The sequence below is a fragment of the Panthera onca genome, chromosome B4 (genome assembly GCF_046562875.1).
Source record: "Panthera onca isolate mPanOnc1 chromosome B4, mPanOnc1 haplotype 2, whole genome shotgun sequence".
NCBI classification, from domain to species: domain Eukaryota; kingdom Metazoa; phylum Chordata; class Mammalia; order Carnivora; family Felidae; genus Panthera; species Panthera onca.
The window spans coordinates 42,229,750-42,254,691 of record NC_138345.1 but is presented as its reverse complement, the minus strand read 5'-3'; the positions used below and the strand labels follow the sequence as shown (position 1 = coordinate 42,254,691).

Genomic DNA, 24,942 nt, shown 5'->3' with positions numbered 1-24,942 from the left:
ATAAGTTAAATGATTATAGTTAAATGCAAATCTTCTGTTATTTAATAATAAGTATTGCCTACTATGTGAACGACATTGTGCTGGGTGCTGAAAAAGCAAAGTTTTTGCCTTTATGGAGCTTGTGGTATAGTGGGAGATATTTGAAGTATTATGTATAACATAATATACACCCATTATGTATAACAAAAAGGTATAACAGAAACAAGTGGAAGCATCAGAGAAAATTCATTTGAAGTAAGTACCTGGTGAAAGTCAGTCAGAGAAAGACAAACACCATTTGATTTCACTCTTAGGTGGAATTTAAGAAACAAAACTAACAAAGGAAAAAAAAAGAGACAACCCAAAAAACGGACTTTTTTTTTTTTAAGATTTTAAGTAATCTCTACACCTAACGTGGGGCTCGAACTTACAACCCAGAAAATGAGAGTCACATGCTCTACTGACTCAGTCAGCTAGGCGCCCCCCAAAACCGGACTCTTTAACTGTAGAGAACACATAGGTGGTTACCGGAGGCAAGGTGGGTGGAGGGGTGGCTGCAGTGGGTGAAAGGGATTAAGGGTACACTTATCTTGATGAGCAGTGAGTAATATATGGAACCGTTGGCTCACTATATTGTACCCTTGAAACTAATACGACACTGTGTGTTAACTACACTGGGATTAGAATAAAAAAAATATGATACCTGGTGAAGTCACAAAGGAGGTAATATTTGAGCAGATAGGTGAATGTATCAGTTTGCGAAATTGACAGGCCGGGGGAAAGTGTTCGAGATAGTAGGTTTAAGCACAAGTAAAGGTTTGAAGAATATGAAGAACAGAATTCCGGAATGAGAAATAGTTGAGGATTACTGAAATTTTAAGTGAAAGTTTGCTGTTTTTCTTTTTGTCTGTCTGGTTTTTTATCTTAAATATTTTCCTATGGTTCTAATATCAAGATATATTTAAAAAAATTTTATGTTATATATGTTTTAATATGTATATTTTTCTATTGATAGACGGTCATGTTGTTTCGTAGTTTTCACTATTACAAACAATGCTGTAATAAACATTGTCCCTACTTTTCTGCACATGTAAGAATGTCTCTAAAATAAGTATTAGTGGATTTACTAAATTGAATGTTATTTACAATATTTTGATCAATTCTGCTAAATTTCACTTCATTCTTGGTACCAGTATTTGACAGTAGCTGATTTCCCACATCCTTGACAGGGATACATCATAAGGCTTTTTGAATTTTAAGATTATCCCTTAGCTACGTGGACAATTAAGGACCCATTTCAACCAGTCAATATAACGAAGTGGTTAAGACCACTCTTGTATTGTAGTCACAGTTGAGTTCGTATCTTGGTTTTGACATTTGCCATCCACGTTAAACAGTTTCTAAGCGATAGTGTTGAGGCAAGTTTACCTGTGGAGTGTACAAGAAACATATTTATGGAAAGAATTCAGTTGGATTTATCATTATAGGACTGGGAGCAAATTGCGGGCATTAAGTAACAGTTCATCATTCTTCGCGAATTTGTCAGGAATTGAGGGTCCCATTTAAGAGTTTAAGAGGTTCACATTTTCCAGAAAGATAACCAGAATGCACACCGTTAGTGCGGCAAACTATTTCAACAAGTGCTTTTAATCCGAGATTAAAAGGTGCTATCAGGCAACTCATCAGGCTGGGCATTTTAAACGTTGAGACGCTGGAGAATTAAAATCCACCACGTCTACGACTGGGTCATACATTTACCATAGGTACCCAGTTTGAGATTACCGACGGGCAGATACCCCTTTTTTGCCAGGAAACTGCGGCTAAATAGTGACTTCTGTCAGAAAAAAATCCTCCAGATTCCAGGACAGTCCGCCTCCTTCCTAAGCACTGCGGGCACCTGCCAGCCGCAAGATGGCGATTACCGCAACCACCTTTCCGAAACGGAGATTTCCATAACGCGAATCGCCGCGCCCTGGAAAGGAAGTTTTGCCATTACCCAAGATGGCGAACTGCGCAGCTTCACGGTTTCCAGCTTTCAATATGGCTTCCCCAACCCGCACCACCGGAGGTTAATCTCAGAAACCAAACTAAACTCGCGCGGAAGTAGCGTAAGCGGAAGTTGCGCCTGGCCCAACTTCCCACCCCCTCCTATGCCCGCCCCCGTTCCTACGCCCCGCCCCCGGTGGCGCGGAGTGCAGAGCCAAGATGGCGGCGGAGTTGGAGTACGAGTCTGTTCTGTGTGTGAAGCCCGACGTTAGCGTCTACCGGATCCCTCCCCGGGCCTCCAACCGCGGTTACAGGTACTAGCCCCGAGGCTCTGCAGTACACGCATACCGGGTCGGGGATGACAGTGTCTTCCTCAGGTGGCACGCTGCGAGTCCCCGCCACTGCCACCTCTGAGTTGTCACTTTGCTAGCCTCCCACCAGGGTTGTTCTCGCCCCGTCCTCCTGTTCTTTTCCCACTGTGGCATGCCAGCCTGGTTTCCGCCGCTTAAAAAAATTTACCATCTGCGTCTTCCCACCCCTCCTCCCTTGGGCCCCTCTGGGTTACCCATCTGCTCCCCATCATACCCATCCAGTCGTGCCTGCTCCATCGCCTGTCACCTTTGGTTCGTTCTTTCTTGCGTCCTTCGGTTTCTCCTCCTCGTCGTACCCCCTCCTGACCTCCCTGCCTCTCATAAACATTTCCAGTACCCCGTGCATAATGGTGGGTAATCATTGTGTCGGCCGCTCTCTAGGTGATACGATTTAATCTTTTGTGCCAGTCTTGCCACCAAGCATGATCCGCCGTTTGGTTTTCCTTTCACTTCTTTTGCTAGTGGCAAAGGTTATGATGGTAGGTTTTCCAGTGGTTGTCCATTCTGTTTGTTTTTTTCCAGTACATTTTCTTGATGATTACATGGTATTTTCTATTTTCCTTTCCTCCCTTCTTAATCTCTCTCATAGCCTTTCTCTCCAAAGTTAATGCAGCATTTTCTCTGTAGGGCTAACCAACCACCTTTGTGATCGCGTGTGGGTGAGGTTCTGAGGATGCTGTAGGCAGTCATGAAGTCATGTAGTGGAAGGAGTTAACACGTTAACAGGGTTAACATATTCAAAAATACGGGTATGAACCCTGACAGTTTAACAGCTGTGTGATTTGGGACAAATCTCTTAATCTCTGCAAGCCTCAGTTTTCTCATCTGTAAAATAGAAAAAAAAAAAAGTGATCAGAAAACCTGCTCTGGTTCTGTACCTCAGAGAAGTTTTTGGAGGGTTACGTGAAATAATATAAGAAATGTGAAAAAATTTAGGAAACAGTAAAGCAGCATATTAAATACAAGGCACTGTTCTTACCCCTCTCTCGTCCACCTCACCATCATGATTTTCCTCTTGGCATTTATCATTGCTTTGGCTCTTGTCCTCCTCCTGTGGCCATTAGCTTGCCTCCTTACTGGGGTTTCATTCATCATGAATCACTCTCTTCGTGCTTGCTGACCTGTGCCCTAGACACTGTGGGTTGCACATTTTGGCGGAGGTGGTCCTAATTCCAGTTTTTCAGTCAGGCCCCAAATCGACCACGAATAGGAATCTATGTGCTTTTCGAGGGTAGTTACTGGTAGTGGTGTGTGAGTCAGCAGGGACATCTGCTGCTTTGGGCTTCCCAAAGAAGTGACCCTGCCATTCTGGCTTAGGTACGCTCTGTGCGGGCCTCCGTAGCACCACTGCTGATCTCTGTCCTAGCGCTCTTCCTTCTGTATTGTAATTGATTGTTCCGTCTGCTGTTTCTCCAGGCTAGCTGTGAACAACTTGAGGTCTTTTCTAAGTTTATAGTACCAGGGTCTAGTACAGTGTCCTGCACATAGCGGGCACTCTGTAAACGTGGGAGAAATTAGTAGATTACACTTCATCACATAAATTAGCAGTGATTGAACTGTTCAGTAGTTAAGACTTCCGAAAGGGTATGATACATCATACAGTGGGGTTCTCTTCTCTTTCTTCTACTTTAAGCTTTTTCAACGACCTTCCTCCTCTCACCCACCTGCATTCTCGACTTTCACTTCCTAGTTTATCCACAGCCTTTTATCTGTATGTCAGTTAACTGCACTGAGCCATCAAAACAATTTCTTAATTTTCCTCTGTTTCTTGTTGTCTGTGTTGTCTATGCGTATTATTGACATTTCTTATCCTCAAGAGGCATTTTATCATTAGCCACTCTTAGTATAGTGAGTGAAGAGAGCTGAACTAAGTGTGCATCGAGATTCCCATTTATTTGCTGGGTTACTCTTGGCAAGACACCTAACTCTTTAATTTTTTTTTATTTTTTAATTTTTTTAATGTTTATTTATTTTTGAGAGAGACAGAGATGGAATGTGAATGGGTTAGGGGCAGAGAGAGAGAGAGACACAGAATCCGAAGCAGACTCCAGGCTCTGAGCTGTCAGCACAGAGCCCGACGCGGGGCTCGAACTCACAAACCATGAGATCATGACCTGAGCCGAAGTCGGACGCTCAACTGACTGAGCCACCCAGGCGCCCCACACCTCTCTTGAACTGTAGTTTCCTCATTTGTAAAAATGGATATACTACTACTTACCTTGCAGTATCCTTTCACTTAATTTTCATAGGAAGAGGCATAATGCTTGGCACATAATAGGTACTTGATAAATGTTACTTTTATGCCTTTTGTCTGCCTAATCTTGTTTACAGAACCCATTTTATATTATGAGCATGACTTATTCTTTAGGCTGCCTTTAAAGGAAAAATTGGGATTTTTAGGAAGCAGGAGGAATACTTTGAGTGATTAGTAAGATTGAGGGAATGAATGACTTTGATTCACGTAGCGTAAGCTGTTGCTTCCCAGACTTTCTCTGACAATTTAGATCGATGAGAATGTTACAAATGATTAGAAAATGGTTTCCCAACCTATGAAACTGTTGTTATATTCATCACTGCCCTTCCCTCAGCTAAATCATTAGTAAACTCAGTAGTCTGTTTTAATGTGATGAGAAGAATGCTGGACTTCGAAGTTAGGCATTACTTCCTGTGTTACTATTCTTCATTAAGACGGACAGAGATGGTAGGCTTTCCATGCCTATTCCAGATGGTTGCTGTAAGGGTTTATTACTAACGTCAATGAAAATTTGTGAAGTCAGTTCAGAAGTCCAGCGAAACCAAGAGTTCCTCAGGCTAGGTCTTGGGAATGGGAAAGCAACTAAGGCTCAGGGCTGAGGGAAATTGCTTCTGGGGATATCCATTCACTTACTGAGGATTTGTTAAATATTGGCTACTAGCCACGCAAGATATTTATCTTAAATAAGTCAAGGAACCTGTCCCAGGAAACACATCTAGTAGGCTTGTTTTTGATATATTCAGTACACAGTGTTTAGCTCGTGGTGTGATGGTAGAATAAGTAATGACTCCTTAAAAAAAATGAAAACTCAGGGACCTTTAGAGCATTATAGTGTGGATCAGATTCAAGTACTTGAGGCACTGCATTAAGAGATGAGGGCATGACAAGGATTTATAAATCCTGTTCAAAACCTGTGCTAATTTTCATTTTTTTGTCCTTTCCACCTTTGCTTCTTGTTTAGATATATTTTATTGTTACCTTTCTGCCTTGCAAGTATTAGTCTTCAGGTTTCTAAGGGATGAGGTTTTTTATTTAAAGATTTTATTTTATTTATTTACTTTTTAATTATTATTTTTTTAAGTTTATTTATTTTTGAGACAGAGAGAGACAGAGCATGAACGGGGGAGGGTCAGAGACAGAGGGAGACACAGAATCGGAAGCAGGCTCCAGGCTCTGAGCCGTCAGCCCAGAGCCCGACACAGGGCTCAAACTCACGGACCGCGAGATCGTGACCTGAGCTGAAGTCGGATGCTTAGCCAACTGAGCCACCCAGGCGCCCCAAAGATTTTGTTTTTTTAAAATTTTTATTCTTTTTGAGAGACGAAAAGAGAGAGAGCATGGGATAGAGGCAGAGGGAGAGAGAGAATCCCAAGCAGGCTCTGCCCTCAGTGTGGAGCCCCATGCGGGGTTTGATCTCGTGACTGCGAGATCACGAATGCAGCTGAAATTTAGAGCCTGGTGCTCAACTGACTGAGCCACCAAGGTGCTATGAGATTTTATTTTTATGTAATCTCTGTACCCAACAGGGGGCTTGAACTCACAACCTCGAGATCAAAAGTCACATGCTCTAGTGATTGAGCCAGCCAGGTGCCCCATGATGAGTTACTTAATAACTTTTACTTTGCCCTCTCTTTTCCACACGCTGACAAAAACAAACTCACAAATTCAGAGCTTTGTAAAATTGGTCATATTTAAATAATGTCTTAGATTTCCTTCAAATTCATGTATCACACAGATTATAAGTATTCAGTGTTTTGTAATGTTTCCACGGACATCTGTATCTCTAGCCCACATGTTTTTCCTGAACTCCTGGCTCATATTCAAATGCCTTCTCTGTATCTTCACTTGAGAAATCAATTTGACGTCTCCAACTCAACATATTCAAAACTGAACTCCTGAGCTTTCTTCTCAGACATGCTCTACCTATAGCCTTTCTGTCTCAGTTATTGGCAGTTCCTTTGCTCAGGCGAAAAACTTCAGAGTCATCCTTGACTCCTCCTACCTCACATTCAGTCCTTTAGAAAACCCCGTTTCTTTGCTTTAAATGTGTCTAGAATCTAGCCGCTTCTGCTCCTGTCCCTTCCTAGTCACCGTCATGACTCCTGGATTGCGGTGGTAGTCTCTTAACTATAATCCCCTTGCTTCAGTATTTACATTGCTTCTATGTACAACAGACAAGGTAATCCTTTTAAAGTCAAAGGAAGATCATGTTTCACCTCTGCTTAAAACTGGTACTGGCTCCTTTTTCACTCAGTAAAAGCTAAAGTTCGTACGAGGCCTATACAATTTGCCCCTCTGTTACCTCACCCCCACCTCATCTCTTATTTTATTCCAGCTGCAGTGGCTTTCTTTTTGAGGGCAAGCTTTCCAGGTACACTCGCACCTTAGCACCTTTGCACTAATTGTTTCAAACCTGGAGCTCCTCCCCCCCTCCCCCCAATATCTGCATGAGTAACTCTCTTGCTTCCTTCACATTTTTGCCCACATTTCACCTTGTTTAAAAAAAAATTTTTTTTTTTAATGTTTATTTATTTTGGAGAGAGACAGAGACAGAATGCGCGTGGGTTTGGGGCAGAGAGAGAGGGAGACACAGAATCTGAAGCAGCTCCAGGCTCTGAGGTGTCAGCACAGAGCCCGACACGGGGCTCGAACTCAGGAGCTGTGAGATCATGACCTGAACTGAAGTCAGACACTCAACCAACTGAGCCACCCAGGTGCCCCTCATTTCACCTTGTTAATAAGGCCTCCCCTGACTACCCTCTTGAATGCTGCAACCTGTTTACCCTCCCACTACCCTCCCGATTTCCCTTTTCTGCTTCATTTTCTTTCTGCTTTAGTACTTACCATTTTCTGAGATCAGTAAAATACTGATATTTTACTTATTGTGTTTATTTTTTATTGTCTATTTTCTATTAGAATATAAACCTCACGAGGGTAGGAGTCTTTGTTTTGTTCATTCACCTAGAACAGTGCCTGTGACTTAATATGCATTCTGTAAGTATTGGTTGAATTCAGTGAAAGATGATAATACATTTAGGGATTTGGGAAGCCTTCTGTTACCCAGTATAGTTCATTCAGTAGACTCTGTTATTACTTGATCAGTAAAACACTATTATATAAAATGTCATCTGCAGTGTGGCAGTATAGTACCATTATGAGAGTTCGTTTTAATTGCTTGTATTTGTACTTTTACATGTTTTTATTGATCCTTATTAGACTCCAGGATTCTTAAGAAGTAACACTGTCTTTTGTTTGCTTTGGATTATATGTCATATGAGGCATCTGGGCAGCAGGGATCATGAGTTATTCTTGTTAATTATTTAATAGGTAGAATAAGCAAGAAGGGAAATAGAAATACGGCAAATGATTCTGTGTAGGTTTTTCGTAATAAAAGCCATAGACTTGAGGCTTCCTATTTTCCTGTCCTAGGGCATCTGACTGGAAATTAGACCAGCCTGATTGGACTGGTCGCCTCCGAATCACTTCAAAAGGGAAGATTGCTTATATCAAGCTTGAGGATAAAGTTTCAGGTAATCTGTGCTGGTGACCCTCTAAGATATTAAGGGTATTAGTTTGGTGTGCCTTTTCTTTTCCTTTTTCTTTTCTTCTTTTTTTTTTTTTTAATGTTTATTTATGTATTTTGAGAGTGAGAGAGTGAGCAGGGGGAGGGTCACAGAGGGAGGAGAGAGAGAGAATCTCAAGCAGGCTCTGAGTTTTCAGCGTAGAGCCCAACACGTGGCTTGAACCCATACACCATGAGATCATGACCTGAGTCGAAATCAAGAGTCAGATGCTTAACCGACTCAGCCACCCAGGCACCCCGTTTTTTGGTGAACTTTTATAAATACATTTAAGTTGGAGACTGGAGTGGAAATATTTGTTAGAGTTTTAGATTTTTGCTTCTTTAGCTCAAGGAAGTCCTTTTCTTACCTGTTAGGGGAGCTCTTTGCTCAGGCACCAGTAGAACAATATCCTGGTATTGCTGTGGAGACGGTGACAGATTCCAGCCGCTACTTTGTAATCCGGATCCAGGATGGTACTGGTAAGGGATCTGGGATTTTGAATGGGTGAGGTTAGGAAAATAGGTGATGCCTTTCAATAAAGTGCGTCTCAGTTGCATTTATCTTAACTTCAGTTTACTAAATTTTTCCACCCCTTGCTCCACAGTTAACTATGGTTGCTAAAGGACAAGGATTAACATGTTGTTTGTAATAAATAAAAACAAGCTCAAGATATGATAATTAATAGGTGGATATAAATAAATGTCTATCCAACCAAAGAATTCATACATATTGCCCACTCATTCATTGTTTGTGGTGGGTTTTGGTGGGACTGTCTTAAATCATCTATGTCTAGGGCATTTTCTATCTTTTCTCCATAGTCTATATCAGAGGTGGGCAAACTTTCTGGAAAGACAGATGGTGAATATTTTAGATTGCAGGCCAAATGGTCTCTATTGTAGCTACTCAGTTCTGCTGATGTGGTATGAAAGCAGCTATAGATAATATGTAAACAAATGGGAATAGCTGTGTTCCAGTAAAATATTATTTAAAAAAAAAATTTTTTTTAACGTTTATTTATTTTTGAGACAGAGAGAGAGCGAGCATGAACGGGGGAGGGTCAGAGAGAGAGGGAGACACAGAATCCCAAACAGGCTCCAGGCTCTGAGCGGTCAGCACAGAGCCCGACGCGGGGCTCGAACTCACAGACCGCGAGATCATGACCCGAGCCGAAGTCGGCCGCCCAACTGACTGAGCCACCCAGGCGCCCCATTATTGACAAAAACAAGTATGGCAGCATTTGTCTCTTGGGCAATATGTAGGGTGTGGACCCCTGGGCTGTGAGAAATGTTTCACATTCACAGACTTTATCTAGTTAAGGTAACTGTTAATTTTCATTGGGTGGAATTTTCCCTAAGGGACACTTCCTGTTGTGAGTATTCCTGTCTTTTTCACAGGGCGTAGTGCTTTCATTGGCATTGGCTTCACAGATCGGGGTGATGCCTTTGACTTTAATGTCTCCTTGCAAGATCATTTCAAGTGAGTGATTCTTGTCCTTAACCGAGTTAAACCTTGGCTAAGTTAACCCTTAACCAAGCTAAAGGGTTTTGGAAATGCTCCTCCTCAGTTGAATGGATACTACCTCTTTTATCTGCTGGTTTCTGTATTTGATAAACTAGTTTGTTACGAATTTGAATCTTCCCATTCACTGTTTCCTTACATCATCTTTGTGTCTCTTCTGTCCTTTCCTTATAGCCCAGGATATGTTTTTGGTCCTTTGTACGGTGTTTTGAGATGATGCTTTTGCTTATGCCTCTGGAGGAATTGACATTTGCTCTCTTCAGTGGCCGAGGGAGGCATATAGTAAGAGCAGGACTGTATGTGAGAGAGGAGGAGTTACATGCCAGTTTTGTTGCTTTGTGTAGCTGACGTGTTGTATGTCTCCTGCAACGACATTGCTTCAGTTTTGCCACAGCTGTGGTGGACAGCGCCATGCATGGTCAGCTTCCTACTTCAAGGGCAGGCATAAGTCTGCTTTTCTGCCTCAGAACTCTGAAATTGTGGAAGTGCACTCAGTTGGCACAGGGATGCAGCCCGGAAGGACGGAGGAATTAACGTCCCCTCAGGGGCAGCCCTCACCCATGGCGGGTGGAAATTGGCAGCTAAATGCCCTCCTTTGGAGGGACAAGTTAAATATGCATTCTGAATGGCTCCTCGGTGATACTGAACCCTGTTGCCCTGTTTTGGCTTTTCTTCTTTTCCTTCCTCACTTTTCATGTTCCTTCACTCTGCTTTCTGGAGTCCTGTTTCACATAAGCCAGTTACACTCAAATTTGTGTGTCAGCTCTGCTTTCAGGTAGTCCCAAATTGAGATAATTTACTCTTTTACTGAAGGTGGGTAAAGCAGGAATCTGAGATTTCCAGAGAATCTCAGGAAATGGACACTCGTCCCAAGTTGGATCTGGGCTTCAAGGAAGGACAGACCATCAAGTTGAGTATTGGGGTGAGTATGGTTTCTTTCCTCCCGCTCCCTGAATTTCCATAATAAGCTTGTGACTTTTTCTTTCTCTTTCTTCTCTGTTTTCTTTTTTATAGAACATTACAACTAAGAAAGGTGGTGCTTCCAAGCCCAAGGCTGCAGGAACTGGGGGCCTGAGCTTGCTCCCGCCCCCACCTGGAGGCAAAGTCACTATCCCCCCACCATCCTCCTCAGTTGCCATCAGCAATCATGTCACTCCACCACCCATTCCAAAATCTAACCATGGAGGTAGTGATGCAGGTAAATCTCTCTGTTAGTTTGAACTCAAGACCCTGAGAACAAGAGTTGCACATTGCACCCTCTGAGCCAGCCAGGCGCTCCATCTCTGTTACTTTTAACTTTGAGAAATCATCTTATCTTCTCTTTCTTTTTTTTTTTTTAATTTTTAAATTTTACTTAAATCCAAGTTTAACATGTGGTGTAATAATGATTTCAGGGGTAGAATTTAGTGATTCATCACTTACACATCAATCTTAATCATCATATCTTAAGTTTCAGTTGGGTACCGTACCCCTGTTTGCCAAGGAGAGTATTGATGTTTTTGCTATTAATGACACTTGGTACTGAAAGGTGATTCTGACAGCCTTTAGCAAGGGATTTAAGCTTTTCTATTGAACCGAGAGTCATGGTATTTGGTAGGTTCTTTGTCAGAAAATGAGTGGATATTGGGGCACCTGGGTGGCTCTGTTGATTAAGCATCTGACTCTTGATTTCAGCTCAGCTCTTGATCTCACAGTTGTGAGATTGAGCCCTGCATCAGGCTTCAAGCTGGGTGTGGAACCTGCTTGAGATTCTCCCACCCGCCCCAAAAAAGAAAATGAGTGGTTATTAAGAAAAAGACTGTTTCCTTCATTGTACCTTGGTTAGATGCTAGTAGGCCTGAGAGTCAGATGCACTCAGATTTTGGTGAGAGCTCTGCTTTTTTTTTTTTTTAACGTTTATTCATTTTTTGAAAGAGACAGAGCCTGCGTGGGGGAGGGGCAGAGAGAGAAGGAGGCATAGAATCCAAAGCAGGCTCCAGGCTCTGGACTGACACAGAGCCTGACGCGGGGCTCGAACCCACAGACCGTGAGATCATGACCTGAGCTGAAGTTGGATGCTCAACCGACTGAGCCACCCAGGCGCCCTGAGCTCTGCTATTTTATATCTGAGTGTACTTGGTAATATTATTTACATTTTCTGTCTTAATATCCTTATCTACATAATGGAGACTTAAAACTACACCCAGATTGTGAAGGTGGGGTGGCCTGACGCCACCTAGCACTGTCCGTGGCGCAGAGCAGCCACTCAGTAAACGTGATGTTTTCATTTTTCCTGTTTCTTCGCTAGGGCAGCTGGGAGACCGTTAGACAGCATCTGGGTTCGTGAATACATTTTCACTTTTCTGTACCATCTAATGGCAAAAAAGAATAGATCTAGTTCGTTCCATTTCAAGAATGAGAATATTAGGGGTGCCTGGGTTTGACATCGGCTCAGGTTGTGATCTCATAGTTTGTGTGTTTGAGCCCTGTGTCAGGCTCTTTGCTGTCAGTGCAGAGCCTGCCTTGATCCTCTGTAGCCCTCTCTGTCTGCTCCTTCCCCTCTCTCACATGCGTATGTATATGTGTGCTCTCTCAAAAAATAAACATTAAAAAAAATGAAAGAGTGAGAACATTAGAACGTGAAAAGGAATTTTCCTGAGATTATTCATATAATTGACGACTAAGAGTAAACTTTTTCTTTCTGGAATTTTGAGATAAAAATGGTTGTAACCTACTTTTTTTCATAAGTGTCTCCAGAAGGCACTGGGAGGATAATGTCTAAGATTTATTTTTAATTTTTTTGAATGAAGCTTTTTATTTTAAGATGATTGTAGGTTCACACGCAGTTGTAAAAAATAACAGAAAGAAATCCTGGGTCCTCTTTACCCATTTTCCCTAAATGGTAACCGTTTGCAAAACCGAAGTGGAACAGCTTAATCAGGAAATTGACATTGATACCGTCTACTGATCTTATGTAGATTTCACCAGCTACACGTGTTCTCATTCGTGTGTATATGTGTGTTTAGTTCTCTGCACTGTGATCGTGTTAGGTTCCTGGATCTGTTACCACGGTCAGGATACAGAACAGCTCCCTCAGTGCAAGGGTCCCTCACATCATCCTTTTATACCCACACCTCCCCCCGAGTCCTGCCCCACTCCTCCTCTAACCCTTGGCGATCACTAGTCTGTTTGCCATCTTTATAATTTTGTCACTTCGTGAATGTTATATAAGTGGAAACATACAGTACATAACCTTTGGGGATTGGCTTTTTCCGCTCAGCATAATTCCCTTGAGATTCATCCAAGCTGTGTACATCAGCAGTTTGTTTCTCTTTCTTGCTGGGTAGTATTCCATGGTATGGATGTACCATAGCGCGTTTAACCGTCGTCACCCACGGGGAAACATCTGGCTCATATCCAGTTTTTGGCTATTGCAGATAAAGCTGCAAGGAACATTTGTGTATAGATTTTGGTGTAAGCGTAGGTTTTTATTTCTAAGATTTTTATTATGCTTCCCCTTTTCTTTTTCTTCCGTCTGCCCTTTATTCAGATATCCTTTTAGATTTGGATGCTCCTGCTCCTGTCCCGGCACCAGCACCAGCTCCAGTGTCTGCAAGCAATGACTTGTGGGGAGACTTCAGCACTGCTTCCAGGTATGAGCATAGTGAAACCAGCATACTGTCAAGCAGGGTACAGGGAATGTCACCGTCCAATGAAATCTTGATGTGGGAAGGCAGGGCATTTCCAGATCATAGAGTCTTAGGCAGGAAGTTTAGGTAAGGAAGTAGAGTTAGTGTTGGGGATGGTGGGAGAAGAAAGCTGTAGGGTGAAGTTTGGCTGGGATGTTTCAAGCCTTGATAAGTAGAATTTCTGTGAGGTATAGTTTCAGAAAATCTGGGCATTGATTTCTTGGAAACTATTAAGTGAAGAATGGAGTAGCTGTCCTAATTCCTTTGGCTTTCTCTCTGTTCTCCTGTCTTGCAGCTCTGTTCCAAACCAGGCACCACAGCCATCCAACTGGGTCCAGTTCTGAATAGCATTAAGGACAGACTTGAAGAAAAAAAAAAATGACCTTGAGGGCACCAATCTGTGAGGGAAGTTAGGAACCCCTTCTCTTCCCAGAACCAAAATTACTGGACAATCTTTTTCATAGCTCCTCCATTGCATTCAAGCTGGATCACGTCACCCCCCTATGTTGTTACTTGCGTACAGCCGAGGAAGAATCTCTCATCTCCTGTTCACTGTTAAGGCAGGGGAGTGGTGGGTCTTCTCATACTTGTGGCTGACTATGCAGGGCCCCAAAGGCCAGATCTCTTTGAGGGAGAAGTGAATTCTAACATCTGTAAAATTGTTCTTTTCAATTCTTCAACTTATTTCAGAATCATCTCATGACCCTGTGTGCCTCTTTGTGAAGCCCTATTGAGCAATTTCAGGGGAGACAAAAACCTTGAAATTTCCTTTCCCACTAGCCTACGACCCTCCAAATGGACTGACCAACCTCAGTGTTTACAGATTCAGAGTTTTGACAGGGATAGGTGTGAAGAAAGACCTGTTTCCTGGGTCTCTGAGATAGACCCTCCTGCAGGCTTATCCTGTCCAGTGAACATCCAGGGCGGGGGGCAGCTCCATCGCCCTCGTGTGTTTACATTGTTTCCTCCTGTGCTCAGAGGGTTTGTTGGTGGCACCTCCACTGTTCTTTTATTTGTTGAATAGTGCAACATCTTTGATCAGTGGGTGTCTCTTAGATGAAGGAGGTTCGAGGGGCTGTGTTTTCCAAGTCCTATTGTAGAGAAGCGTTGACTTTCTTGCAGCTCCGTCTGGTGGCTGCATTTGAAGCGCGGCATTACTTTGTATTTGCCCCATTATTTGACCTGGAGTTGAAGGGTTTAGAGTTTTTAACCTGATCTGTAGAGCAGACGGGTTGAAAAGCACGTAACTCTTTTTCAGTACCCACATTGCCTTGCTGCCTGGGTATCTGGCCCCTTGCGTGAACATTTAGTTTTCAGTGCATCTAGCCCTTTCATAGAAAGCTGCTATTACATACATTGTCACTTATGAAGGAAGCTGGAGAGTCCACGGCACTAGCCGTCCTAGGTTCTGCCCGAGTGACCGCTTCGCTAAACCATCACAGAGGGTATCTCGAAAGCAAGTTGCTCTCCCACCACTTTCCCTTCCCTCTACCCCACCATTCCTTTTACAGTGCTGTGAAGACAGTTCCCTTTCTCAAATGAATGGGCACTATCAATTGTGTTTGTTAATGAGCAATTTTGAGGGTGAAATGGGAAGATCTCGTTTCTTCCCTCAGCACTTCTTTGGATGTGTACACTTTGGGAGGCTTGTGTTTAGTTTCAAAATATAGTCTCTCTCCTGGATTTCCTTCTTGACTCTTTTTAACTTTGGGTCCATTTTTTTCTCATTGCCTCCTGTTCCAGGCAGCTCTATTCTTACAGAGCCATGGCAGGGCTTTTTAAAATTCCAATAGAAAACACTAAGTGGAAAGTCTATAGAATCACTAGTGACTGACTACTGGGAAACTATTTTCTCAATCTTCCTCCATGTTGTGTTCTTTGTATTCTCAAGATGATAATATATTATGTATTTGAATTGCTGAAAAACTGAAAATGAAATTTAAGATATATGTATATAAAGCGTATGCTGTATTGGTGCAATAATGGTAATTAAAAATATGGAAAAAGGTAGTGTCTCCTTTATCTTTAATTTGCCTATTTCAGTGCCTTTTTAATTCAACTGACCCAATATAAACGGGCCAGTAGGTAATAAATGGACATTTTATATCTATTACTCTTTTTCAAGAAATAGGGTTTCATTCAGCAGTTCAGGCTAGACTTCGGTACTCATGGTTCTAAACCCACAGAGCACTCCACTCCTTATAGAGATCGTATATATTAATTATTCATTTGCTGGTACAGTTCATTTCTTTTGCTTCAGATTATCTTCACGATCGAGGCCACCACTCACGTCCCAGAACTATAATCAGCATCAATGAGGGGAATCTGTGAGACATGGAACTAAAGACAGAGTTATAGACTTTGGAAGCCAGAAGGATCTTGGAGTTCTCATTCAGTGCTTTTCACAGAAGGTGAATCAGAATGATACGTGTGCTTGCTTTTTTAAATAAAGTAACACACTGCTCTCTGTAGAGATTCTCATGTACCTCCTAGAGTAGGGCCTAGATGTCTTTCCCACCCATGGCCTTTCTTATCATTACTGAGGTTGTGAGGCACTGTCACTGACAGAAGTGTATCATAAGCCTCAGGTTTTGTTTGGGGAAGAAAGTGGACAGTCTTTTTGGTTTTTTTGTTTTGTTTTGTTTTTAGCTCAACCCCCTCAGTTATACATTAGAATCTGCCTTCACAGTTGTAGTGTGAACTGGTATTACTCCACTTCATCCTGATAACCTTCTAGGCAGTTGGCCTGCCTCTAGCTTTCTTTTCTTTTCCTCTAGCTCCAATTCACCTTCCCTGTTGCCACCGGAATCACCTTCCTAAATCAAGCCCTGCCCACGCCCTTTCTTCCCTGACTCATTGTCTTTAATGATTTTCCTTTGCTTAGATCATAAAGGCCAAAGTACCATTTCATCCTCAGCCTTGTTTTCCCTTTCACTCAAAATATGCTCCTGAAACCAGGATACTAGTCATTCTTCAAATGCCATTAGCACCCTGAATATTGACTGCTTGCTAAAATTCCCTCTGCCTACAATACCTTCCTGCCTATTGAAATCCTTCCCATTTCGTAAAGCTGGCGTGAATAATACTTCATGAAATGTCACCTATTCTTTCAGTCTGAAAAATGATCTCCTTTGTTTTGTTTAGGTTGCTGTTGAAATTCTCTAATAACATTACTTTGTAATATTAATTATGCTAATTAATATTAGTTTGTAATATTAGTTAGAATTTAGTTTTTAAGCTCTTTGAACATAAGGACCATGTCTTCATTTTTATCTACAAACCATACTTCCCTATACTTTTGTGTTATAGTAGATGCTCATTAAATACTTGTCGAATTAACAGTGATTTCAGTGAAGATGGATTAGAAATCAGTAAGTTGGGTATTTTCCTTCTTTTACTCATTCTCAGGGTTGTTCCTAGCTACATGATGTAAGTGTTCTTTGTATGCTTTGTCATAGTTGCAGAAAATCTCATTTATGTGCTCCAAAATCCATCACTATGAGGGAATCAAAAAGGCAGTGACGAAGAAAAATTTTACTTTGGTACATAAACCCTGTGACCTGGGAAAAGGAAAATGGTATTGTAAATAAAGCACAGCTGCGGTTACGCTTGGTAATTTACGGTCTCATTTTGATGACCATCACTGTCTTAAGATGACATTGCACTTTGGTTATGTTTTAGTTATCTTGTAGCTTAAAAAAACACACCATTTCTGTTATTGCCTCTTAACTGTGCATGACACACACATACGGTATGTGACTATAGAACTCCCACTTGGGGCAATGGGGTGGCTCAGTTGGTTAAACGTCTGACTCTTGATTTCATCTTAGGGTTTTGAGTTCAAGCCCCATGTTGATGCTAGGTGTGAGGCCTACTTAAAAGAAGAAAAAAAACAAACAACAGCTCCTACTCAAGAGCTCCCCATCAATCACACACATATTCTCTTGAGAAAGAAAGGAAAAATGAGAGTTATCTTGATTTTCAGGTCCCTTAACCCTGGGGGACTTACATATAGGCTTGTGATTGTTTTGGGCATTTATTTCAGATTTTGCCATTATTGTCATTTTCAGTCCCGTTTTGAAAGATATCAAAGTAGAGCGGTAGTTCGTTTTTTTGAAAAAGCTCTGGTATAGTTGAATTGGCTACATCTGAGCCAGGAGTAACGTAATTGTCCACAGTGCCCTCCTGTTCTGCCTTATGGGTCTACTCAGTCTAAGCACAGTGTCATCAGCTCGATTAAAACACAGTAACGCGGGGGGTGCCTGGGGGGCTCAGTCGGTTGAGTGTCCAACTCTTGATTTTGGCTCAGGTCATGGTCTCACAGTTGGTGAGATCGAGCTCCGTGTCCTGCGTGGGATTCTCTCTCTCCCTCTCTCTCTGCCCCTCCTCATGCTCTCTCTCTCTCTCTCTTTCTCTCTCACTCAAAGTAAATACACATTAAAAAACCCACAATAATGCGTTAAGACCCATTGTGGATTACTTGCTTTTTAATATTTTCTTTTCCCTTACATGTGTTCTGCCACTGAACCTATACTAGGAAAGAATGTCATTGAAGCCCTTTCTGTGAATGCTACCTCTGGCTGCATATCAGCATGGGGCCACTAGAGGGCAAGCTCCCTCTAGCAACTCCAGCAACTGTAGGAAATACTGCTCATACATCCTGGTGACGGAAGGTGTTTAAAAAGAAAGACGTACATGAAGACTGTCAAGGGACATATCTATGGAGTCTAACCATGCATTTGATGCATTTGTTGAGAATGTAGAAAGGTAGCTCTTTAGGTAGGCAGAAAATGAAGTACAGAATAATACTTTCTTCAGACTTTAATAAATAAATATTTGAATGAGGAATGTACTTATTAATTTTAATGACCCTTCCCCTGATCCTATCAGAATAGACGACTAATGGGTAGTAAAGTGTAGTCGTGGTTATGACCATGGATTTGGGAGGGAACAAATTGCCACAGTGCAAAATTTTGCTGTGCCACTTACTTTTTTTTTTTTTTTAATGTTTATTTATTTTTGAGAGAGACAGAGCATGAGCAGGGGGAGGGACAGAAAGAGAAGGACACAGAATCCAAAGTGGGCTCCAGGCTTTGAGCTGTCAGCACAGAGCCCAACGTGGGGCTCGAACCCACAAACCATGAAATCATGACCTGAGCCGAAATCAAGAGTCAGACACTTAAACAACTGAGCCACCCAGGCGCCCCATTGGTTTTTTAGCTTTGGACAAGTTACTTAACATTTGTTTGCCTTGGTTTATTCCTATGTGATATGAATATAATAGTTCCTAGTTTTCTAGAGTTATTGTCACAATAATATTTTTTATTTTTATTTTTTTACTGAAAAATTTTTTAGTGTTTTTTTTTTTTTTAATACAATTTATTGTCAAGTAATGGCTAACATACAGTGTATACAGTGTGCTCTTGGTTTTGGGGGTAGAGTCCCATGATTCATCGCTCACATGCCACACCCAGTGCTTATCTCAACAAGTGCCTTTCTCAATGCCATCACCCATTTTCCCCTCTCCCCCGCACCCCCTCCCATCAGCCTCAGTTTGTTTTCTGTATTTAAGAGTCTCTTATGGTTTGCCTCCTTCTCTGTTTGAAACTATTTTTTCCCCTTCCCTTCCCCCATGGTCTTCTGTTAAGTTTCTCAAGTTCCACATACGAGTGAAAACATGGTATCTGTCTTTCTCTGACTGACTTATTTCACTTAGCATATTGCCCTCTGGTTCCTTCCACGTTGTTATAAATGGCAAGATTTCATTCTTTCTCATTGCCAAGTAGTATTCCATTGTATATATAAATCACATCTTCTCTATCCATTCATCAGTTGATGAACATCTGGACTCTTTCCATAATTTGGCTATTGTTGATAGCACTGCTTTACCCTGGGTTACATATGCCCCTATGAATCAGCACTCCTGTATCCTTTGGATACCTTCTTAGTAGTGCTATTGCTGGGTCATAGGATAGTTCTATTTTTAATTTTTTGCGGAACCTCCACACTTTTCCAGAGCGGCTGCACCAGTTTGCCTTCCCACCAACAGTGCAAGAGGGTTCCTGTTTCTCCACATCCTCGCCAACATCTGTTGTTTCCTGAGTTGATTTTAGCCACTCTGACTGGTGTGAGGTGGTATCTCAGTGTGGTTTTGATTTGTATTTCCTTGATGATGTGTGATGTTGAGCATGTTTTCATGTGTCTGTTGGTCATCTGGATGTCTTCTTTGGAAAAATGTCTGTTCACATCTGTTGCCCATTTCTTCACTGGAGTACTTGTTTTTTGGGTGTCAAGTTTGGTGAGTTCTTTATAGATTTTGGATACTAACCCTTTATCCGATATGCCATTTGCAGATGTCTTCTCCCATTCCGTCGGTTGCCTTTTAGTTTTGTTGATTGTTTCCTTTGCAGTGCAGAAGCTTTTTATCTTGATGAGGTCCCAATAGTTCATTTTTGCTTTCATTTCCCTTGCCTTGAGAGATGGTGACAATAACATTTTAAAGTGCTCAGGATGGCCTGGCACATGGGACTACTACTGCTGCTTAATGACTATTCTAATTCTGGCTATCAGGATGTGCAATAAAATGGTAAGTGTAAGGACATAATGATGGGAGTTCTTTTCTTTTTTAAAAAATAAATTTTTATCGAGATATAATTGACATATGTAACATGACATTAGGCATGTGCCACATATTGATTTGATACATTTATATATTGTAATATGGTTACTACCATTGTGTTAGGTAGCACTTCTATTACATCACAGAATTATTATTTCTTTTTTCTGGTGAGAACAGTTAAGATCTAGTCTCTTACCCTTTTGAAGGTTATAATACAGTATTGCCTATAATCACTATGCCATGCATTAGATGTCCGGGACTTATCTACTGGTGGCAAGTTTGTACCCTTAAACCGCATCTCCCCAACTCTCCTACGCCCTAGCCCTTGGTAACCACCAATCTACTCTTTGTTTCTGTGAGTTTGGGTTTTTTCAATTTCACAGAGAAATGATAACATATATTTGTCTTTGTCCGTCTGACTTGTCTCATTTGGCATTGTCCCTCAAGGTCCATCTATGTGGTTGCAAATGGGAGGTTTTACTTCTTTCTTATGGCTGAATATGTACACACATATATACACCACATCATAAATGGACACAGGGTGTTTCCATATCTTGATCTTTCTGAGTAATGTCGCACGAAACATCGGAGTGCTTCCATCTCTCCAGTATCCTATTTTCATTACTTTTGGATGTATATCTAGAAGTGGAATTGCTGGATCATATCGTAGTTTTGTTTTTAATGGTTTGAAAGACCTCCATACTGTTTTCTGTAGTGCTGTACCAATTTGCCTTTCCATCAACCGTGTACAAGGGTTTCCTTTTCTCCACATCCTTGCCAACTTTTGTTAACTCTTGTCATCTTGATGACAAGGTGTGAGGTGATATTTGATTGTGGTTTTGATTTGCATTTCCCTGATGTTTACTGATGCTGACCATCTTTCTTGTGAATGGGCCCCAAGCATCACTCCTGCCAGGCTGGGCCCTAGGGCTTGGAAGGGAGTAAAGTAGAAATAGTATCTTTGTGGTCTTGAGTCACATTGAGACAGTCAACTACTTGTGACTAAATAAACCTTTTGTAAATGAAAGAAAAAAAGAGCTGTTGACCATTTTGTCTTCTTTGGAAAAATGTCTATTTGGTTCCTCTGCCCATTTTTAATTGGATTGTTTTTTTGTTACCAAGTTGTAGGAGTTCCTTAAATATTTTGAGTATTAACTCCTTGTCACATATATGGTTTGTGAATATTTTTCCCCATTCCATAGGTTGTCTTCATTTTTTTTTTTTAATGTTTCTCTTGTGCAAAAGATATTTAGTTTGATACAGTTCCACTCGTTGATTTTTGCTTTTGTTGCTTGTGCTCTTTGTATCATATCTAAAAAATCATTGCCAAGACTAATGTCAGGGAACTTCCTCCCTATGTTTTCTTATAGAAGTTTACCATATCAGGTCTTAAATTTAAATCTTTAACCTATTTTGAGTTAATTTTTAGGAGTGTTGTAAAAAAAATGTGGACATTTTAACAATATTAACTCTTTCAATCCATGAACACAAGATGACTTTTCATGTTTTGTTTTCAGTTTTTTTTTCATCAAAGTTGCAGTGTTTGGGGTATAGAAATTTCACCTTCTTGGTTGAATTTATTCCAATTTTGTTGTTTTTGGTGCTATTGTGAATGGGATTGTTTTCTTTATTTCTTTTTCATGAAATGAATTTGGGAGTGTTTTTCCCTCTTGAGTTTTTGATAGAATTCTCCTTTAAAATCATCTGGTTATGGACTTTTCTTTGTTGGCAGGTTTTGGATTTCTGATTAAAAATCCTTACTTGTTACTGGTCTGTTCATATTTTCTGTTATTTACTGATTTAGTCTTGGTAGGCTGTATGTTTCTAGGAATGTTTTCATTTTTCTAGGTTATCCAGTTTCTTGGCATATAATTGTTTATAGTAGTCTCTTACTATCCTTTGTATTTCTGTAGTACCAGTTGTAATGTCTCCTCTTTCATTTTGTAGTGTACTTATTTGAGTCTCCTTTTTCTCTCTGTCTTGCTAAAGGCAAGGCAATTTTATCTTTTCAAAACACCAGCAGAGTTTTGTTGATCTTTTCTATTGTTTTTCTGGTCTCTGTTTCATTTATTTTCATTTTGACTATTGTTATTTCATTCTTTGCACTAACTCTGGGCTTAGTTTGTTTTTCTTTTTCTAATTTCTTGAGGTGTAGTGAGGTTCTTTATTTGAGATGTTTCTTTTTTCTTAATGTAAGAATGTACTGCCAGAAACTTATCTTTTAGAATTACTTTTGTAGCCTCGCATAGGTTTTGGTATGTTATGTTTTTACTTTTGTTTCAAGCTATTTTTTGATTTCCTGCTTGATTGCTTTGATGTATTGGTTATTCAGGGTTGTGTTAATTTTCATATATTTATGAATTTTCTAGGTTTTCTTCTATTACTGATTTCTAGTTTCATACTATTGTGGTTGGAGAACATTTCAGTCTTTTTAAATTTCCTGAGACTTTTTTTTGATCTAACATACGATCTGTTCTGGAGAATGTTATGTTTGCACTTGAGAAGAATGTGTATTCTACTGGTGTTGGATGGAACGTTCTGTATATGTCTGTTAAGTCCCTTAGTCTGAAGAATGGCTGCAGTCCAACATTTTCTTGTTGATTTTTCTATCTGGGTGATCCATCCGTTGTTGAAGGTGGTATACTGAAGTCTCTTGCTATTACTGTACCATCTATTTCTCCCTTCAAATCTGTTAGTATTTACTTAATATATTTAGGTGCTCTGCTGTTGGGTGCATATATATTTGGGGTTGTTATATCTTCTTGACATTATTTAATGACTTTATTTTTTTGTTTCCATTTTTGGCTTCAAGTCTGTTTTGTGGTATATGGATCGCCATCCCATTCTCTTTTGGTTTCTACTTGTGTGGAATATCTTATCCCATCCATTCACTCTTCACTTATGTGTATCGTTAAAACTGAAGTGGGTGTCTTGTAGGTTATATATAGTTGAGTCTTGGTTTTTTTATCCATCTAGTCACTTTATGTCTTCTCATTGGGGAATTCAATCCATTTACATTTAGAGTAATTGACAGGTAAGGATTTACTAATGCCATTTTTAAAATTGTTTTTTTTGTTTTGTAGTTCCCTTGTTCCTTTCTTCTTCTCTTGCTGCCTTCTTTTGTGAATTGATGATTTTCTGTAGTGGTATGTTTTGATGCCCCTCTCTTAATGTTTTTGACTCTACTGTAGGCTTGGAAACTTCCATAAAGCACCATATATATGTATGTATGTGTGTGTATACACATATATGAAATAGTCTTTTATGCTGATAACAATTTAACTTTGCATACAAAAACTCTACCCTTTTATTCCCCCTTTTATGTTTTTGATGTCACTATTTACCTCTTGTTATATTGTATATCTATTTAATTATTCTAGCTATAGCTGTTTTTAATGCCTTTGTGTTTAACATTTATGCTAGAATTAAGTGAATATAGCTATAGGCTTATCTTTACCAGTGTGTTGAATACTTTCATATTACTAACTAGCAATTTTTCATTTTAGCTTGAAGAATTCCTTTCAGCATTTATTATAAAGCAAGTCTAGTAGTGATGAGCACCCTCAACTTATGTTTCTTAGGGAAAGTCTTTCTCTCACCTTCATTTTTAAACTTTAAAAAAAAATTTATTTTAGAGAGAGGGAGAGTGTGTGGTGGGGCAGAGGAAGAGGGAGAGAGAGAGAGAGAGAGAGAGAGGAACAGGGGGAGAGAGAGAAAGAGAGAGAGAGAGAGAGAGAGAGAGAGAGAACGAGAGAGAGAGAATCCCAAGCTGAGCATGGATCCTGATGCAGGGCTTGATCCCATGACCCTGGGATCATGACCTGAGCCAAAATCAAGAGTCAGACACTCAACTGACTGAGCCACCCAGGCACCCCTCACCTTCATTTCTGAATGATAATTTTCGTGGGTAAAATATTCTTGGTTGACTGTTTCTTTCTTTCAGCACTTTGAACACGAATATATCATCCCATTCTCTTCTGGCTTGCAAGGATTCTACTGGCAAATCTGCTTATGGCTTTGTGTGAGAGAGACATTTTTTCTCTTGCTGCTTTTTAAATCTTCTCTTTGTTTTTGATTTTAGACAGTTTTACCATAATGTGTCCTGGAGAAGATAATTTATTTTATTAATTGAAGTATTAACACACAGTGTTTTATTAGTTTCAGGTATACCACGTAATGATGCAATAGTTGTACATATTACTCAGTGCACTATGTGTCTCCAAACCACGTTATTATAATGTTATTGACTGTATTCCTTGTGTTGTACTTTTCATCTCTGTGACTTATTTTTTTTTTTTTTATTTATTTTTTTTTTTGTAGCTGGAAGTTCATACTTTTTAATCCCCTTTATCTATTTTGCTTATCCCCCCACCGACCTCCCCTCTGGCTACCACCAGTTTATTCTCTGTATTTGAGTCTTTTTATTTTTTATTTTTTGTCTCTTTGTTTGTTTGTTTTTCTTAAATTCCACATGCGAATGAAATCATATGGTATTTGCCTTTGTCTGTTTGACTTACTTCACTTAGCATTATACGCTCTAGGGCTATCCATATTACAAATAGCAAGATCTCTTTCTTCCTTACAGCTGTGGGATATTCCATTACACACACACACACACACACACACACACACCCCACATCTTCTTTATCCATTTATCTATTGGTAGACACTTGGGTTGCTTCCATTTTTTGGCTACTGTAAACAATGCTGCAGTAAACATAAGGGGTGCCTCTTAAGGGGTGAATTAGTGTTCTTGTTTTCCCAGTGGTGGAATTACTGGATCATACACTATTTCTAATTTTAATTTTTTTGAGCAGCCTCCGTACTGTTTTCCACGGTTGCTGTACCAATTTGCATTCCCACCAATGGTGCGTGAGGCTTCCTTTTTCTCCCCATGTTATTTCTTGTCTTTTTGATTCTAGCCATTCTGACAGGTATGAGGTGATATTTCATTGTGGTGTTGATTTGCATTTCTCTGATGAAG

General features: G+C 40.5%; 1 protein-coding gene across 2 annotated transcripts in view; it reads left to right on the top strand.

Moving 5' to 3' along the window:
* The first annotated feature begins 2,147 nt into the window (after window positions 1–2,147).
* The window catches only part of NECAP1 (NECAP endocytosis associated 1), a 43,120-nt gene continuing 20,325 nt past the window's right edge, over window positions 2,148–24,942 (top strand). The window contains exons 1-8 of one of the 2 annotated variants that reach the window (XM_060658489.3): window positions 2,148–2,279; window positions 8,020–8,120; window positions 8,528–8,632; window positions 9,548–9,629; window positions 10,485–10,593; window positions 10,686–10,869; window positions 13,201–13,303; window positions 13,635–15,346. In XM_060658489.3, the coding sequence (XP_060514472.1) occupies window positions 2,185–2,279; window positions 8,020–8,120; window positions 8,528–8,632; window positions 9,548–9,629; window positions 10,485–10,593; window positions 10,686–10,869; window positions 13,201–13,303; window positions 13,635–13,683 (828 nt within the window). In that variant the 5' untranslated portion in view covers window positions 2,148–2,184 and the 3' untranslated portion in view covers window positions 13,684–15,346. Of the gene's footprint in view, window positions 2,280–8,019; window positions 8,121–8,527; window positions 8,633–9,547; window positions 9,630–10,484; window positions 10,594–10,685; window positions 10,870–13,200; window positions 13,304–13,634; window positions 15,347–24,942 lie in introns of those variants that run through there. The other variant, XM_078450122.1, reaches the window with a different exon arrangement.